General features: G+C 45.8%; 2 protein-coding genes across 3 annotated transcripts in view; one reads left to right on the forward strand and one right to left on the reverse strand.

The window, feature by feature from the left end:
* Nucleotides 1–2,051: 2,051 nt before the first annotated feature.
* On the reverse strand, nt 2,052–10,303 carry aaas (achalasia, adrenocortical insufficiency, alacrimia). Of its 2 annotated transcripts, none has more exons than XM_079742031.1 (17): nt 10,229–10,303; nt 9,804–9,948; nt 9,281–9,408; nt 8,893–8,948; nt 8,390–8,481; nt 8,075–8,121; nt 7,721–7,819; nt 7,179–7,322; nt 6,271–6,391; nt 5,435–5,559; nt 4,718–4,778; nt 3,697–3,787; nt 3,318–3,399; nt 3,071–3,138; nt 2,873–2,954; nt 2,557–2,641; nt 2,052–2,447 (listed from the first exon to the last, which is right to left on the reverse strand). In XM_079742031.1, exons 2-17 carry the CDS (start codon nt 9,903–9,905, stop codon nt 2,292–2,294), a joined length of 1,539 nt encoding a protein of 512 aa, XP_079598157.1. In that variant the 5' UTR covers nt 9,906–9,948; nt 10,229–10,303; the 3' UTR covers nt 2,052–2,291. The 2 variants fall into 2 exon arrangements, with proteins under 2 accessions (XP_079598157.1, XP_079598158.1); XM_079742032.1 differs by lacking the exon at nt 10,229–10,303 and adding an exon at nt 10,118–10,166.
* A 1,988-nt stretch (nt 10,304–12,291) lies between these two features.
* map3k12 (mitogen-activated protein kinase kinase kinase 12) overlaps nt 12,292–18,101 on the forward strand; it is a gene marked incomplete at both ends in the record, with an annotated part of 8,251 nt that continues 2,441 nt past the window's right edge. The window contains 9 exon segments of the mRNA XM_079741025.1: nt 12,292–12,790; nt 13,913–14,096; nt 14,715–14,906; nt 15,818–15,976; nt 16,338–16,496; nt 16,819–16,927; nt 17,031–17,140; nt 17,516–17,632; nt 17,944–18,075. Of these exon segments, the coding sequence (XP_079597151.1) occupies nt 12,292–12,790; nt 13,913–14,096; nt 14,715–14,906; nt 15,818–15,976; nt 16,338–16,496; nt 16,819–16,927; nt 17,031–17,140; nt 17,516–17,632; nt 17,944–18,075 (1,661 nt within the window).

Consider the following 18,101-nt stretch of genomic DNA (forward strand, 5'->3'; position numbering starts at 1 on the left):
GATTCAAAACTATTCATTCCTGATTTAACTGAAATCATTGAGGTCAAGTCATACACAATGTGGAGGGTACAGTGTGTGTGTGTGTGTGTGTGTGTGTGTGTGCGTGTGTGTGTGTGTGCGTGTGTGTGTGTGTGTGTGTGTGTGTGTGTGTGTGTGTATTCCTGTGGTTTCATGCCAGACTAAATTAATCAATTAAAAATATAACCGCAAGCGGTGATTAACAGGGTCCGAGCAAAATTAAAAGTCAAGAACACACTAATGGAAGAAATATATATAACATATAATTGTCATATTTAAGGAAAGATTTTCCACTTATAAACCTGAACTGCAGCCTCATTCACATGGTCAAAATGTCTATTGATAAGCACACAACATCCAGAAAACTCCACGCACACATTTCTCAAGTGAATTAAGGGCTTTCTTCAAAGCATATACCTGAAAAATCTTTGAAATTCTGGGGAAATTAAACATTTGTTGTCAAGAACACTAACAGAAGAAATATAAATATGACAGAATTAATTATGAAGGAAAAATGGCTAACGAAGAAGTTCCCCTTAATGCCATACTGTGTCTTGGCAGTCAGATTCTTGGAAACTAATGAGCCGGAATGTTGATTGCCTGATGAATTTCAGGTGCTGTTCAATGTTGTGTTTCTTAAATGAGTGGCAATGACAGAATGTCAAGTTCAGCTTGTTCATAATGCTCTAATCAGGAATCAAACTCTCAACCTAAGGATCACCAGTACACGGTTTAATCCCGTTGAGCCACTGACATTCCTGAACTGCATGAAGCCTCATTCAAATGGTGAAAATGTCGATTGATAAGCACACAACATCAAGAAAACTCCAAGCACACATTTCACAAGAGAATTTAAGGGCTTTCTTAAAATAGCACAGATCTGAAAATGTGCACTGTTAATGGTATCCACCTAATTATAGCTGTATGGTAGTTATACAATAACAAAATGGTAATATAGGCAAAATGGATTGAGACTGTGGACGTTTGGCTTTTCTACGAAATTGTGGGAAAAGTAAACATTTTTAGAGCAGAAGACCAGGGTGAAAAAGATGCATCTGATTTTAGAGATTAATATGATGAATGAATTTTGAGACCAGGTCAATCTAGTAAGGAGAAATAAGTCTTGTTCATATTTCTTTAGAATAGCGCCGCCTTTGGCTGCAGTACCACAATTTGGGTTTATTAGTAGTGGGGGGTATTGGCATCCACCTAATAATAGTCGTATGGGCTAACTGCTCAACTTTATTGGCCAATATTTCTCAAATGAAACTAAATAAAACAAATTCAGTTTGATGATTTTTGTGAGGCTTGGTCTTAAGATTTTATGTGGCGATTTTGGTGGATTTTTGATTATATTTGTAGCCTGTCAATCTTTTTATCATCAAGTCAATCTGGTGAGGAGAAATAAGCCTAATTCATGATTCTTTACAATAGCGCCACCTTTGGGTGCAGTACCACAAGTTTATGGGTAGAGGGGTTTTTTGGTAACCATACCTAAAAATTTCAAGAGTTTCTGACTTACGGTATAGGCTGCAGTATGACTTTTACAGAATTTGAGGGGAAAAAAACGTTACAGAAATAGAGCAGCGAAGCTGCTCTGACCCCTAAACGTTACAGAAACAATAGCCCTATTGTTTCTGTAACGTTTTTATTTGTGCTGAATGGATTTGAAGTACCTGGGTAAGGATGGATGACTCATTTTAGACTGAACAGGCAACAATCAATGACAAGAACTTTATGACTGAAATGTTGTAGATTGTACTTTAGCCTTTCAATAAACCATAGAAATCCAATTACATCCCCGAAAGCATTCCAATAGATCTAATCGATATTTACTATTGACCACACTACGTAAGTCATTAAGCAGATGCTTTCTCCCTACTCAGCCTACAGCAGACACCCAATACCTATAAACTGGCTGAACTGTAAACCATGGAGGAAAAACACGTAGACACGTTGAAATCTCAAATTCAGAAATGTATTTTATTACAATCGCCAAACTAAATTAATAGTCAAAAAACTGCAAGGTGACATTAGAATACAAACGGATGAGCCTTGAGAAATTCAAGAAGTGTGTGTGTGTGTGTGTGCGCGCGTGTGTGTGTGTGTGTGTGTGTGTGTGTGTGTGTGTGTGTGTGTGTGTGTGTGTGTGTGTGTGTGTGTGTGTGTGTGTGTGTGTGTGTGTGTGTGTGTGTGTGTGTGTGTGTGTGTGTGTGTGTGTGTGTGTGTGTGTGTGTGTGTGTGTGTGTGTGTGTGTGTGTGTGCAGGTGTGGTCAGGAGCAGAGCTCTGTGAACAGGGTGCTGTTGCCGTAGTCCACGAGCCGTTCCTCAGGCTGTGGCATGGCGGGACTCCCATTAAGACCCAGGTGGGGAACGCCGGCACTCAGGAAATAGAAAGGCACGTGGGTGATCCTACCGTTGGACCAACACTGGGGGGGGTGGGGAGGAATAGAGAGTCTCAGTCCCTGACATCCAGCAATGTACAACTACAAACATCATTAATGAGTGAATAACAACACAACTTCCTGGGGCCCTTACCACGGTGAGCATGGCTCCGTGAGGGAAGTTTGGGCTGAACTGCATCAGTCTGGGTTCGGCCCCCGTCTCTCCCTGGATGAAACCGCTGTTGGAAGAACAGGAGACACGGGTCCATCAGGGACACAATGAACCACTCTGCCTGGAACACGCTCGTCGTAGCTCTGTGTAGGAGCTACAATATGCAGTATACAGTACAGCAGTACAAGTATTCACATTACCATCATACTAGCACACTCCTGTGGAACATACGAACACATGCATCGGATCAGTTTTAAAACAAGGCTTTTAAATGGAGTCCAAGGTCAAAGCTAATCACCATGGCAGGAGCTCAAAAATAGGATCATTTCTGGTCTTGAACACCGCTATCATAGCAGGCCGGGCTGCTGCTTCAGAATCCCCTGAGAAGAGACATGAAATGACATCCGTTAGAGCGGCAGCTATCTATTCTCCCAACATCAAAGGGTCAGAGTGAGAGGGAATGAACAAGGAGTATAAAGGGGAGTAAAGGAGTCACCTTTGAGCAGTACTGCGAGCCTCTCTCCTCTGGGGTCCCAGGCCAGCAGCTGAACCTCACCGCCAACACTGGTGGACAGGGAAGGAGGAAGGAGGAACCGTATACATGTGAGTCACGTGTATATGATGTGAATCATATCATGGTGCGAGATACGGAGTAAGCAGCAGGGCTAGCCGTGTCCGTGATCTTAGCCACGGTCCCATAATGGATCAGGCGAGGGAGGAAGGGGCATTGGAGCCTCTCTTACATGATGTCACCCGCGGGCGTTGTGAAGGTCGTCTCTGATAGGTCGGCCACGATCGCTGCTGCCTTTGATCCCTTCATAGTTCCTGAGGTTGAACCAAAATAGGTCACGAGTTGTGTGGTCGATATTTAATAGGAATTTGGAATTTGTGTTTTATGTTTGATACAATATTTCATACAATATGTAAAAGTTGATTCAACCCTTGTTAAATACAACATTGAATTAAATCTCTTCGTTGCTGAAACCGAAATGTAAATGAATTGCTTAAGAAAATATAGTTGAATTATATTCATTCAAATCCAAACAGTAGGAAATGGCATCCCAAAAAAGTGAGCGTAAGTATAGTTGCCCGTATAATAGCCCTGAAAGTGTGTGTGCTGACCCGTTGTGTCGCTGAAGGTCAGGGAGTAGATGACCGCCTCCCCCTGGATGGTGAACAGCAGACGGCTCCCATCGGGACTCCAGCAGCCGGACTAACGGGAGGCCGAGCCAACACACGGTTAGGACACACTCCTTAGGACACACTCCTCACGGTTAGGACACACTCCTTAGGACACACTCCTCATGGTTAGGACACACTCCTTAGGACACACTCCTCACGGTTAGGACACACTCCTCACGGTTAGGACACACTCCTCACGGTTAGGACACACTCCTCACGGTTAGGACACACTCCTCAAGGTTAGGACACACTCCTAACTTAGGACACACTCCTCAAGGTTAGGACACACTCCGTAGGACGCACTCCTTAGGACACACTCCTCACGGTTAGGACACACTCCTCACGGTTAGGACACACTCCTCAAGGTTAGGACACACTCCTTAGGACACACTCCTTATGGTTAGGACACACTCCTCACGGTTAGGACACACTCCTCACGGTTAGGACACACTCCTTATGGTTAGGACACACTCCTTATGGTTAGGACACACTCCTCACGGTTAGGACACACTCCTTAGGACACACTCCTCAGGGTTAGGACACACTCCTCATGGTTAGGACACACTCCTTAGGACACACTCCTCAGGGTTAGGACACACTCCTCAGGGTTAGGACACACTCCTCACGGTTAGGACACACTCCTCAGGGTTAGGACACACTCCTCACGGTTAGGACACACTCCTTAGGACACACTCCTCAGGGTTAGGACACACTCCTCACGGTTAGGACACACTCCTCAGGGTTAGGACACACTCCTCAGGGTTAGGACACACTCCTCAGGGTTAGGACACACTCCTCAGGGTTAGGACACACTCCTCAGGGTTAGGACACACTCCTCAGGGTTAGGACACACTCCTCAGGGTTAGGACACACTCCTCAGGGTTAGGACACACTCCTCAGGGTTAGGACGAGATGGAGCTGAGCGCCTCACAGATAAGTCTCAATAAGGGGGAAGACGCACCTCACAGCGGCCCTTGAGACAGGGCCAGCGCTCACACGTCCACATCCTGGTCTCCCAGACCCTAAACACAAGGACCAACACACTTTTGCAATCATATTAGGATATACATACATTGACTGGTATCGGATATAGTCATATACTACATATTTTTGTAACAAGTAGTCCATTAACCATCAAACACCAGAATTTGGATTTAATCCAACATCAAAAAATACGCTGTTTATGGCTTGAAAGATTATCCAAATAATTTGTTTCTTTTTACGCACCTCATTTTAAAATGTGGTGAGTTTTATTGGCTTCAGTTTTAATTGGTAAAGCCACGTTCACACCAAAAGCTAAGCAAAATGTTATAATGCGAAATTTTTAAGGGCATTAGCGTCTTCGCATTGACTTTGCATGTAATCACACCGCACAATTAAACAAATTGTTTTTGCATTTGGTGAGAACGCGGCTTTAAGAAAGCAAATGCAAGACATCAATGAATCAATTGTAGACCTACATCGGTGGCTACATATGCATGTTACAATCCCTATAGCTTTTGCATCTCGATTATAAGGCAAACACCGGATACAGACCAAAGACGTGTGCAAAAGTATTTCAGTCATTTATACAAAGACCTCCTCAGCCTCAACAAACAGACCCTAACCCTAACCCTAGGGCAGCCTCATGAACACCCAACCTCTGTCCACACAACCCTAGCCAGGGCGGAGCTCTGACCTGAAGAGAGGAGCGGGCGTGGCCGCCAGGACGTGGCTTCCGTCGGGGGACCAGGACAGGAAGGACACCCCCCCCCCACCCACACGCTGGAGGGGAACGCTGCTCTCCGCCGCGACGTCCCACACCTCTCACACACACACACATAAGAAGAATCACACGCACATAAGACGGCAAGAAGCCAACACAGGGATTACAGATACAAATACTGGGTTTGTTCCAAATATTTTCCCTACGTCCTCCACTGCATACAGAGCAGTCCTACTGGGTTAAGATGCTATGCTTCTGGATCAGAAAACAAAATTATTCTGATCCAAGTTTTCTGGGAGGGAAACCATAACTGTTGTGGAGATATTCGACTGAACAGAAACTGATTTACGGAGGAGATTGTATTTCTGCAGTGGTCAGTCTACCCCTATGATTTCAAATGTTTACAGACACTTTTTACTGTTTGCCGGCTGAGTTTGTATTTGCTTAAAAGCCAATGACACGCTTACTGATCCAGAATCCAGCCCCATGATGGGTCAAAACAAATATGAAGCGAACCCCATATTTAAGCTTGTCTGCCTTCAGATTTTAGTATCTTAACGAAACGAACGAAACAAACTTCGGGTCAAACGAAAATATCTGTAGCTCTTCCTGTGCAGGATACAGTAATGTATCTTTTACCCGAAGCAGCTTGAGGCTGCCTCTCCAGCTAACTGCGTACATTGGGACGTGGTTATCATGGCGGTCGAGCAGACCACCTGGAGATTTAGGAACCGGGACAAGCAGAATCACTGTAGAATGAGTGACGGAACACAGCCATGGGGCCACTGACGGGAATGCGAGCTAGGTACCATCATGGACGTGTCCACGGGGGAGGCCGACACCAGGAGGGACCCGCTGGGAGACCAGGCGATGGAGGTGACCGGGGAGTGGCCCGGGTGAGACAGGACCTGGGCACAGCCAGACGACGGCCTGGGGGGATGACCATAGGGAGGGGAGAGGGTTTAGTGATGGCTTATCACTGTATGCACGACAAAAATAAACAGAATGTTCATCATGTACACCGCTCTTTTCACTGCCGTGGAACGCTCCGTTCACTTGCATGGGCCCCTCACAACTTCCGGCGGTGAATTACATTTGATAATTCACCGTTGCTAAGTATAAGTGAAAGTAGTCCGGTAACTTATCAACCCCAGCGAACTTGGTTGCTAAGTGACGTCAACGTCTTTGCCGGACAATTTCTCTGCTGATCAACACTACGAATACTGGTAACAAATAAATTGTAAAAAGACACACCGTGTGAAGTTATTTTTTCGCTTTGGCAAGTAGCCGTGTAATAAGCGGGATAATGTATAGAACGTCGCCGGTCATTATCGAAAATACGCCCTGTCGGGGCTTATTTTCCCAATAATGACCAGCGTTCTGCACATTATAACTTACATATGATTACCTCGCATGCAGTTTAAATGCCATGCATTCAGACGATAGATGACAACACAATCAAGATTATATAAGGGATAATATACTACAATTAAATAAAAAGAACATGACTAAGACTATACAAGTTCCCTTGCAGTAATGACCAGCGTAAACAGAGCAACCCAAATATTTGCACATTTCCACCAAAATGTCAAGCGTGTGTATGAAACCTAAATGAGGACGTTGAACCCCTTTTGAAAGCAGGGCAGCAGAGCTCGGTCGTCCAGCATTGTAGAGCTACGCCGCCCGATGACATCATCGGGGCGCCCTGTAGGTGTACCTGATGGACAGCGAGCAGGGGTCCACGTGCCAGACCAGCAGGCAGGTCTGACAGGCCACCGCCAGCGCAGACGCACACAGCGGCTTCCACTGAACGCACGCCACGCTCCTCTGCAGCCGGTGCTTCAGGGTGGGGGGCGTGGCACTGTGGGAGAGAGAGATAGAGAGAGCAGGAGAGAGAGAGCACACCGTACAATGATGCAGTAGATCCACCCAGATAGGGTGGTACTGCTGCCCTGATACGCAAACTGTGGGGATCAGATTGCAGGGAATGACAAGCACAAATTACAAATGCTTCTCAGGGTAGACAATGAGTTTTAAATTTCCCTCAAGGACGGACGTGTCTACCCCGTTACAAAAGGCTCTGATCTTACTCGCCGCTGTTCGGATATAATGCTATTATCAGGATTACACTGCCTTGATTTCTATTGTTAAGGATTGTTCTCTGAAGGGCTGCTGGCCTGTGTTTTGGATCCTACAGCTTGTTATTCAAGCATACTAAGCAGGCCTGTGTTACGGCTGTCTGCACAAAGGTTACGTTACCTCTTGGGATTGTAGATCTTGATTGAATCGTCCAAAAGAGCCACAGCAAACTTTTCTGTATGAGGATGCCAGGCAAAGGCGCGCACTGCACAGTCTGACCTGGTAAATCATGGAGCAGAAGAATCCCATTTACAAAAGCATTAACTGAACAATGCTCTAAGCAAGGGGATTTTTTTCCCCCAATACAACTTTTTCATATTAAAAAACATAACTTGAAGCACCACATAAGTTATTGCCAAGTCCTAGTGAATGGTTTTACTTTGTATGCATTGAAACATTACATAGAACATTGATATGGAAGGACAATTATAAATACTGCAGACTTTTGTTTGCACAGAAAAGGTTCAAACGTACCAGTTCAGCACCTGGGAGAACTCTGCAATCATGTTCTCACTGCTCAACTAAAGAGAAACACAAAAAAGGCTGAGACCAAATTTTCCCAACCCTCTTTTGTTTCACAACATCACCAAAGAAGCATCGCTGGTATTTGTCCTAGGACTCCAAACAGACGATTCGACAAAACAAACAATGCAATGCATCGTGAGCACGGGGCAATGTGCATCTAATGAATTCGGAAACTGCGTGTGCGCGTGCATGTGTGTGAGAGAAAACAAGCATTCTAAAATGTAAATAACAACAACAACAACCCAGCCTACTAAAAGGCGTTACCTTGAGGTGGGGGAACAGGGCGCCGTGGAGGGACGAGACCCTCCGGAGCAGAGCCAGGACACAGCCCGAACTCACAGAAAGCCACTTGGGTGCTGGAAAGCCCCAAAAACAAAATAAAGTCGACAGTCATACAGTATATCTGATCTATTAACAAAATAGAAGTCCCATAATACAAATGTTTTATCCATCACACTTGGCTAAAAGCCTAAATTTAGGTGCTTCTTGTGGCTATTAGAGTCAAGCTATTTATTTATTTTGTATATATTCTTCATAGTTATTCAGTTAAATTTAAGTAAAGTAACCATGGATCACTATCTTTTTTGTTTATTCGGCAAATCACATTTGTTTTGCTTTTAACAATTTGAGATATCAGCAAGAAATATTGATAAGGGCAACCTCAGTTAGTTGAATGTCGCAATAGTTAATGTCACACCCTTGACTCCATGTGGTGGATGGGAGGAAGTTCATGGGGGTCTATAAACAGAAGGACAGCGGCATCCTACCCTCTGTGCTTGAGTTGACGATTTCTTCTAGAAGCCCGGTGAGCCCTGCCTCCCGCCTGTCAACCACAAAATTACAGGGTGAGGAAACCCCCAAATCATTGTGTCAGCTGAAAGCTGCGTTTGGGTCTCAGAAAGTGTTGATGAACATTTCTGATGGAAAGTTGTCAAACAGGGGAATTTCTCTGTAAAATACAAAAAGTCTGCTACTAAAATAGGCTGCACACACTGGCTCGAGTATTGTGACTTGTGTGTGTGTGTGTGTGTGTGTGACGTGTTTGTGTGAGACGTGTGTGACGCACGTGTGTGTGTGTGTGTGTGTGTGTGTGTGTGTGTGTGTGTGTGTGTGTGTGTGTGTGTGTGTGTGTGTGTGTGTGTGTGTGTGTGTTACCATGACGTGGCACTCCTGATCCACAGTGTCTCAGAGTGCTGCAGGAAGGCCGCCTTGCTGCTGTTCTCTGTCCGACTGTGTGGCTTCAGCGACTCCCGGGGAAAGTAAAGACTTAAGGGACCATAGTCCTAAATAAAATACAAACCACAAACAGATGTCAAGAAAGATATATGGGTTTTTGTTTTGAATATCGGTGAGGGAATAGAGGTGAGGTGATAATAGCAATAAAAAAAAAGAATGATTCCCACAATAACAATAGTTATCCACAGATACTCTGTGAATACCTAGAATTCTACTAGCTCCACCGTCACACTTGTGAGGATGAATTAAATGTTAGTCAAGCTCTCTACAGCAAAAGGGCATTAACTTACTATTCAGATGTTTCATAATAAAACGAACATGAGTGCACAAAGTGAATTGACTCGTCAATGCTTATTGATCATGCAAACAGTGCGTTTACATACTAGAGACACATTGACAATCCCACAACAGCAAAGAATAATATAAGAAGGTTTTTTCGCACCTGTTTTTGACAGCTCTCCGTGGACACCAGCTCGTTGTTGGTCTCGCAGAGAGTGATCTTTCCAGGGGACAGCGGAGGGGGGAAGAACGCCAAGGAGCACATGATCTCTGTGTTGACACCTCACAACTGTTACTACTGGTAGCACCTGCAAGAGATCACAGTGGTCACACAAGTGTTTATATCCACCACCACGCTGAAGTAATGGACCAGTAAACCCTGTAACGATGTGCACTGACCATACAAATAGTTCTGTCCACAATGCATGGATAACACAACCATAACAGTATCAATGACCCACCAGATGTGAGCGCTACCTTGTTGGCTAACTAGCAATGTTCTCGCTCAGGCTCAGTTGCATTTTGCTACGTTACTCATCATGTATTATCTGGAGGAACATAACGAGCAACCTGTTTTTAACAGCTTACTAAAAGTTGAAGGTTTCTAGATGAAGTCAATCCATAGAGAGTGAATCCATTGGTAAGTCACTTACTATCCCGCCGAATACAATACAACACTACCGGAGCCTGGGAGGTACAAACACTGCGTGGCTCAAAAAGCCGTTGTGGAAACTGTTGCCCTCTTCAGGATAAGTTATTAAGTTAAGTCATACTTCAACCGTAGAAAGAAATATGAGTACAATCCTATAATCCGGAAATTCGACTATGTCGTTTTTCGCCAAAAATGTCAAATGACTCATAGATGGACAATTAATAACTCATAATATTTCTGGATATACAAAGAATGTATTCATTTATTTATTAATTACTTGATTATTTACTATGATGTTTTTGTGTTTTGGGATTTTTATTCATTAATTTATCTCGCTGCAATGTACTACCCTGATATGTTACTGGCTAAACAACAAGAAAGGAGCGAGACTCGCGCCCCCTGGTGGCCCGCAGGCTGCAGCTCGTGACGTCAATTCAGCACTCTGAAGGAGACAGCTCCCTCCCCCCACCCCGCGCGTCTCCCCTTCCATGGGTCCCCGGTTATTGATAACACAATTTGCCCGCTGGGATTCGTTCTGATAACGTGAACGCGTGGTTTGTGAGTCGAGTGGACCAAACAAGAGACTACCTGCGCCGACAAAACAACGACTTATTTATAATTTCTGCAAGTAAGGTCCTGCAAACCGGAACACACCCCTTCACTTGACAACGCGACATCAACCAAGGCAAAAAGGTATGGGAATGTCATCCTATCAATGAATTCTGGTTAAATAAGAAATTGGGCACTGTGTGACGTTCAAGCATGATGCCTTCCCTTCATGCGGTACACACTGTCCACAATGCACCAATGAATCGCGGTTGCCAAAGGCAAATCAGCGTCGATTATTGTTACAGAAAATGATACATGTGCAGTAGAGAGATAGCCCATGTTACGAAATATTTGTGTTGATGCCAACATTCAGTAAATCTACAGGCGCTGCGGCAGTTTTACTGTGTACGGACTGTAGTGGGATTTGGGCTTCGATTCATGCACGTCGGCTATGATGCTACTGAGTGTCATCATCATCGCATCCTTGGTTATTTAAAGATTGATCTTCCTGCGTTTATGTGCAGTGCTCCTTCCCACGGGCCTGGCGTTATTTTCCATTTCACGCTTCCAGTCCACAGCCGTTGCCGTTCTCCTCACGCGGTGGTGGTGCAGTACACGAGCCCGTGTAGACTATGTGACTATGTACATGTGCTTTCTGTCTTTCTCTCCTACCCCTCTCTATTTTTTGCTCTCTCTCGCATAGGCGCGCTGGACACACACTTACAGACACACACACACACACACACACACACACACACACACACACGCACGCACGCACGCACGCGCGCACACACACACGCGACACGCACACACGCAGATACACACATTCTACACACATACACACACAAACGTTGAAAAGGTTATGCAATTTTTCCAAATTCTTTAGATGCACATAGCTCACGATGCATGGCATGTATGTTTTGTCGAATCGTCTGTTTGGAATCCTAGGACAAATACCAGCGATGCTTCTTCGGTGATATTGTTCAACAAAAGAGGGTTGTAAAAAGCACCCCCTCGTAGACAATTTCATTCATAAAAACCTCGTCTCGTGTCAGTGCGATGGCCTCATGTCCTCAGATGTTTTGGTTCGTATTGACACAAATCTGACGGCAGCAGTTCAACCTGCATCTTTTTGGCTATGATGTAATGTCAAAGATTTGACAACAACATGTAAAAAACATGCAATCTTTTATTGCAAGCCTTAGTGTTGCCCAGGGTCGCAGTGCTACTGTGGAGCTGTCGGTGCTGAGAGCAGACAAGAGAAGCTAAGCAGTAGTACTACGGCCTTGACAGGCTTACATGAAAACATAAATCAGTCTCCTCAGATTCTGCTAGAGACCGCCTTTGGACCTGTTCTAACACATCTCATCTCCTCCTCAAGGTTGACTCTCCTTCTTCCTCCGTCAACCTCCCATCCACCCTAAACCTATCGGAGGTGGGGGACCCCCTGATGAGTGGGACCTGTATCCATGAGACCCGCGCCCCCTCCCCTTCCCTCTCAGGCTTCAGCACCCCCATCTCAGAGTCCCCCTACCGTCGCATCGATGCCGAGACCCCTGCCTGCACCCCAGAGACGGACCTGACCCCTACGCAGTGTGTCCTCCGCAATGTGCTCTCCATCGACACGGGTGGGCTGGTGGTGCCCGGCGGATGCCCCCACACCTGTGGCTGCAGCCCCGCCCCCAGTGAGGGGCCCTCGGGGCGCTTCGACAGCAGCGTGCTCAAGCTGCACGAACACGAGGCCTGTCAGTGCGGCGGCAGCGGCGGCGGCGGCGGCGGCGCGGAGGCGGGGCTTAGCTCGGAGGCCGGGGCCGTCCGCGGTCAGTCGGATAACATACGGCTCCAGCCGGGAAGCGGAGGTTTTTTGGAGGGACTGTTTGGCTGCCTGAAACCCGTCTGGACCATGATCGGGAAGGCTTACTCCACAGAGCACAAGCATCACCAGGAAGGTACGTGGAGCGGGGATAACACGGGAATGATACAGGTTCCACCCCTCCGCTCACAGACGGTCCGCCGCAAACAGCAGACCACGCACACGCGTGTTTAGAGACTACCGTAAAACAGAACCCCCCGATCGGGACGGTACATCATTCAAAGCGTTAAACTGTCAAAGTTAATAGTAGACTCTAGAGATTGATCACTGAGAAGGCCCCTCAGCCTGAGGTCAGTTGAGTTCTTGACCGGGCCTCCATTGTTTTTGTCGTTATTCTCATCCGTCTACCTGCCACCATGGCCGACATTACAAATCACTGCCTCAGGGGGATACGCTGCTCACTGACAACACTCCCTTCAGCTACTAGTGTGGCCATATGTGCGTCTGCCTGCACCACGCCAGCTGGGGACTCAAGCACATCAGAGGACTTGGTGAAGAAGCGGTCTACTGAATGCGTCTCTTTTATTCTGCCAAGCTTATCTCATTAATTACCGTCCATCTTCCCTCATGCGCTTGCGTTGTCTCTCGACGCCTACAAAGACAAACGATGCACGGAGCACACTATGGGAAGTGTGTGCGTGAGTTTCTGTGTGTGTGTGTGTTTTGGTTTTGTGTGTGTGTGTGTGTTTTTTCATGGGGGGGAGGGGGGTTGTGTGTGATTGTGTTTGTGTGTTTGTATGTGTGTGTGTGTCGTGCAAATAGTGGCAGGCATCAGGTTTATCACAATTATCCATCCAACTAATGAGCAAAGCAGCACATGTATAAAGGGAAATAACTCATTAAAGCTACTTGTGTTAATGCAAATGACGAAGCCTCTTGATGTGATGAATAGGGAGTGAACATAGTGGAGGAACGGAGAATTTTGGAGATGTTCCTGCTCGTGTCCCATGTTGTGAGACGTAGATGATATAGAGTAGTCAGTGACCCTTTCAATGCAACATTACAATAGCAAATAATGTTGTTTATTTTATTTAATAATGATTCTCCTGTGGCGGGAATTTTGCATGGAATCCCAAAGATTGATACCCGGCTCTGAAGACATAATGAAGGTCAGCTTTTCATTGTGTAAGGGTTTACACAATGAAAGGTTTTCCTCAATGACCCTCAAACCAACGACGGTTCTCTCCATGACTTCCAGAATCCTGGGAGGTTCCGTTCGAGGAGATCTCGGAGCTCCAGTGGGTGGGCAGCGGGGCCCAAGGAGCCGTCTTCCTCGGGAAGTACCACGGAGACGATGTCGCCGTGAAGAAAGTGAGGGACATCAAAGAGACCGAGATCAAACACCTGCGAAAGCTCAAGCACCCCAACATCATCACCTTCAAGTGAGGGAGCTAAAGAAAGCCGGTCCCCAGAATCCTATTTCCACATGGATGTGTTTAAAGGGCAACTGAGTAGGACTTTGATACAATGGTGGGATGGCCCTTAAGCTTGACCTTATCTCGGACCAAGCAGTCCTACTATGTTATAGCAGAGCTTCTGGGGGCAGACAGCACAGAGCCTTGGCCGGAAACCAGAAACTGCTAGGGGCGCAGAGACGTCTTGTTTCCTGTTCTGTTACAGAGATATGCTCCTGAAGAAAAACAATTTGCGCAAGCTGATGATGCTGTCAGAAGAGGATTTTAAAAAGTGTATTACTACAGTGGTCAGTCTTCACTATCAGTGTTGATTTGAGACCCTAACAGACTTCTTTACGGTTTACTACTTTTGGCAAGTTTTGTGTTGACCAATTACACGCTTACAGATCCCAGCCTCAAGCAATATGATTGTTTGAAAAAAATACAAAGCAACAGAACGTGAAACCCCGTTCGCCCAGATATGAGTGATGATATGATGGTCAGATTTGCCAACAGATTACTTTCGATGTTCTTTTAAAGTCTGGTTTGTGAGACGGAGCCTGACCTCGCCTGTCAGCTAACCCCTGTGATTGGTCCCTTGCCTAGGGGTGTGTGCACACAGGCCCCGTGCTACTGCATCCTGATGGAGTACTGCGCCCAGGGCCAGCTCTACGAGGTGCTGCGGGCCGGCCGCAAGATCACCCCTTCCCTCCTGGTGGACTGGGCCATGGGCATCGCCGGGGGCATGAACTACCTCCATCTCCATAAAATCATCCACCGAGACCTCAAGTCCCCCAAGTATGTCCCACCCCACGCTCACACCAACACCGCAACGGGAGAGAAGTGTTAGCAGGGCGTGAGCCACACATGGCCAGTTCGCAACGACTCCATCTTCACTTCCGTACATATAGCCTGATTCTATGATGAGGAAGATAAAAACAAAAAGAACACGGCCCCCAAAGGTTGACCTCCTTCCCGTTCCTGTGGTCTCCTTCCTCCTCCCTGCTTCTTTCTCCTTTCTCCTCTCTCCCCTCCTCGTCTCTCCCCCTCTCCTCTCCTCCTTTCTCCTCTCTTCTCCTCTCTCCTCCTTCCGTCGTTCATTAAAACACATTCTGTATTGTCAGTGTTGACTATTGAAGACCATGATCAGTACTGACCTCACCTCGTTTAAAACGGATTCACTCGACTCTCAATGAGATTGAGACGAATGAACAAGATACATTTTCTTGTTCAATCATTTCCAAAACATTTGATAAGCACGTTTGTTTAGATGGATGTGCCAACAAAATCTGGGAGGAACGTCACATTAGCCATTTATATATGTGGGTGATGCATACCAAGCTTAGCAGAACCAAATGCTTGGACTGGAGCTATGGGAAATACTCTCCAGTTGACGTTGATACATAGAGAAGACTTGTACAAAGGTAGACAAGGAGCCTTGAATCATGAAGGCCTTGAAACGGCCAACTCACAGAGCAGACGTGAATTAAAACAGTAATTAACATGGAAATCAATATGAAGAGCGTGACACAATGCTAACGCTAAGCTTACATGGTTTTGGTTTCGGTGTGAACAAGGGGAGGGTAATAAGGTTATATCATTAGTCCAATCAGCCACTAGACAAGCTCCCACATTGCAGTCACATCTCCTTGGCTTCTACGATGGGACATCACAGTAACGGCTCCGGTTGTCCCTGTTTTTCCTTTCAGCATGCTGATTACCCACGATGACCTGGTGAAGATCTCTGACTTTGGCACCTCCAGGGAGCTGAGTGAGAAGAGCACCAAGATGTCCTTTGCTGGCACCGTAGCCTGGATGGCCCCTGAAGTCATTCGAAATGAGCCAGTGTCCGAAAAGGTCGACATCTGGTAAGTCTGAGAAAGCTCTCTCATGGCTGATACACAAACATTAATGTGTAATGTTTATAACATATCTCTTTGGTATATATATATATATATATATCTGTAGATATAGATAGATATAGATATAGATATATATATAGATACATATATCTATATATCTATATATATATATATATATATATATATATATATATATATATATATATATATATATATATAGAGAGAGAGAGAGAGAGAGAGAGAGAGAGAGAGAGAGAGAGAGTGGGAATTGCATGCACGGTCATTGCTTGATGTTATGTCCTGGAAGTTATTCCTGAGTGTTTCCTAAAGTGCTACATCAATACAATAATGACTTTTGATCTTCCAGGTCCTTCGGGGTGGTATTATGGGAGATGCTAACCGGGGAGATTCCATACAAGGATGTGGACTCCTCGGCTATCATCTGGGGCATTGGGAACAATAGCCTGCAGCTGCCCATACCGGACAGCTGCCCGGACGGCTTCAAGATCCTGCTCAGACAGTGCTGGTGTGTGAAACATCCTGTGAACTGTGATACTGAAGACAAGGCTTGGATAAAGTGTGAGGGGGGGATGTGAAACAAGCCCTCCTCAGAGGGACCGATAAAGCAGAGGAGCTATTGTATAGAATAGTAAGGGCTCGGCCCTACAATAAAAAAGCCAGCAATTGAGCATAAGAACACAGATCTGTTCCCGGGTGCTCTGCAACAAGGCAACCCCTGATCTGTTGGATTATCAGTTTGTTTGATTGATTGATTGTTTGATTTGGTTAGCTGGTGTACATTGTTGATAGCCAGAGTTGTAAACTCACACACATTTCTGACTTTGCAGGAATATTAAACCAAGGAATAGGCCGTCTTTCCGGCAGATTCTCCTGCACCTGGACATCGCGTCCGCTGATATCCTCTCCACCCCGCAGGAAACCTACTTCAAGTCTCAGGTACGAAGAAATCAGATTCACAATACTTCCACAACCAAACAAGTTGTATTGTAGAACTAGTCCTACCGTCTCCATTGGATTACATTCAATGTGGTTCTTACAGGCCGAGTGGCGGGAAGAGGTTAAACAGCATTTTGAGAAGATCAAGTCTGAGGGCACTTGTATCCACCGCCTCGACGAGGAGCTGGTCAACCGACGCAGGGAGGAGTTAAGGTATGGATTCGTGAAATCAACCCACTCTCATGGAAATAATGTGTGGTTACTGCTGGCTTACTGCAGGAAACCACACCTTACTAAATCCACCGCATAATGGGGCTACACTTTATAGTGAACGTTTATTACTGCATTAGCCAATGTTAATTAAGGTACCCTTATGTTAAGTGTTACCCATGCTGGTGCCAGTAACGGTTCTATTTCTGAAGGGCTACCGTGTCCTATTTCTCCATGCTGCTCTTGTTATTGAACCTCGTGGCTAAAAGAGGGGTCGGAGAGTGCCTTTCTTTTATAAAGCATGTAAGACCTTTTCAGGCAGGAAGTGTAGCGTCCACAGCAGGGACTGGAACCCTTCTATTTGTGTGTGGTCCTCAGGCACGCGCTGGACATTCGTGAGCACTACGAGAGGAAACTAGAGAAAGCCAACAACCTCTACGTGGAGCTCAACGCCGTCATGCTTCAGCTGGAGCTCAAAGAGAAAGAGCTGCAGAGGTATGAGTGAGTCAACCAATCACACAGTCGGTGTAGCTGGGTCTGACAATACGTTCACTGGCAAAATATCACTGTACTGCCAGATGAATATTTTGTTGGGATAGGACTTTGTTACAAAAATAGTCCTACGATTAAGTTCCATTGCCTCATACTGTATTAAATGGAACTGTATTCCAAAATATGTTGGTGCATCAAACCAAATCAAAGCTGACTGCAGCATGGAATCATTTGAGAGAATATTCCATCCAAATAATTCTGCAGCCAGAAAAGGAATGCAGAAATGACATAAATCATCATGCAATGTTCCCCAGGAGAGAGCAGTCTTTGGACAAGAAGTTCCCCGGTCTGTTCAAGCACAGCTCAAGACAAAGCAGCTCCACCAGCTCCATGGACAAGCTCATCAAGAAGAGAAACGTTCCACAGAAACTGCCCTCAGGAAAGAGGTGGGAAGGCTCACCTCACGGGCTAC

Source organism: Pollachius pollachius (assembly GCF_949987615.1).
Source record: "Pollachius pollachius genome assembly, chromosome: 8".
NCBI classification, from domain to species: Eukaryota; Metazoa; Chordata; class Actinopteri; order Gadiformes; family Gadidae; genus Pollachius; species Pollachius pollachius.

Excerpts from the sequence above, each read along its gene's own strand:
- aaas (XM_079742031.1), bottom strand. The coding sequence starts at position 9,905 with ATGTGCTCCTTGGCGTTCTTCCCCCCTCCGCTGTCCCCTGGAAAGATC. Across the intron at positions 3,139-3,317 it reads ACGCCCGCGGGTGACATCAT|TGTTGGCGGTGAGGTTCAGC; the intron begins GTAAGAGAGGCT and ends CCTGTCCACCAG. Across the intron at positions 2,955-3,070 it reads GCTCGCAGTACTGCTCAAAG|GGGATTCTGAAGCAGCAGCC; the intron begins GTGACTCCTTTA and ends GTCTCTTCTCAG.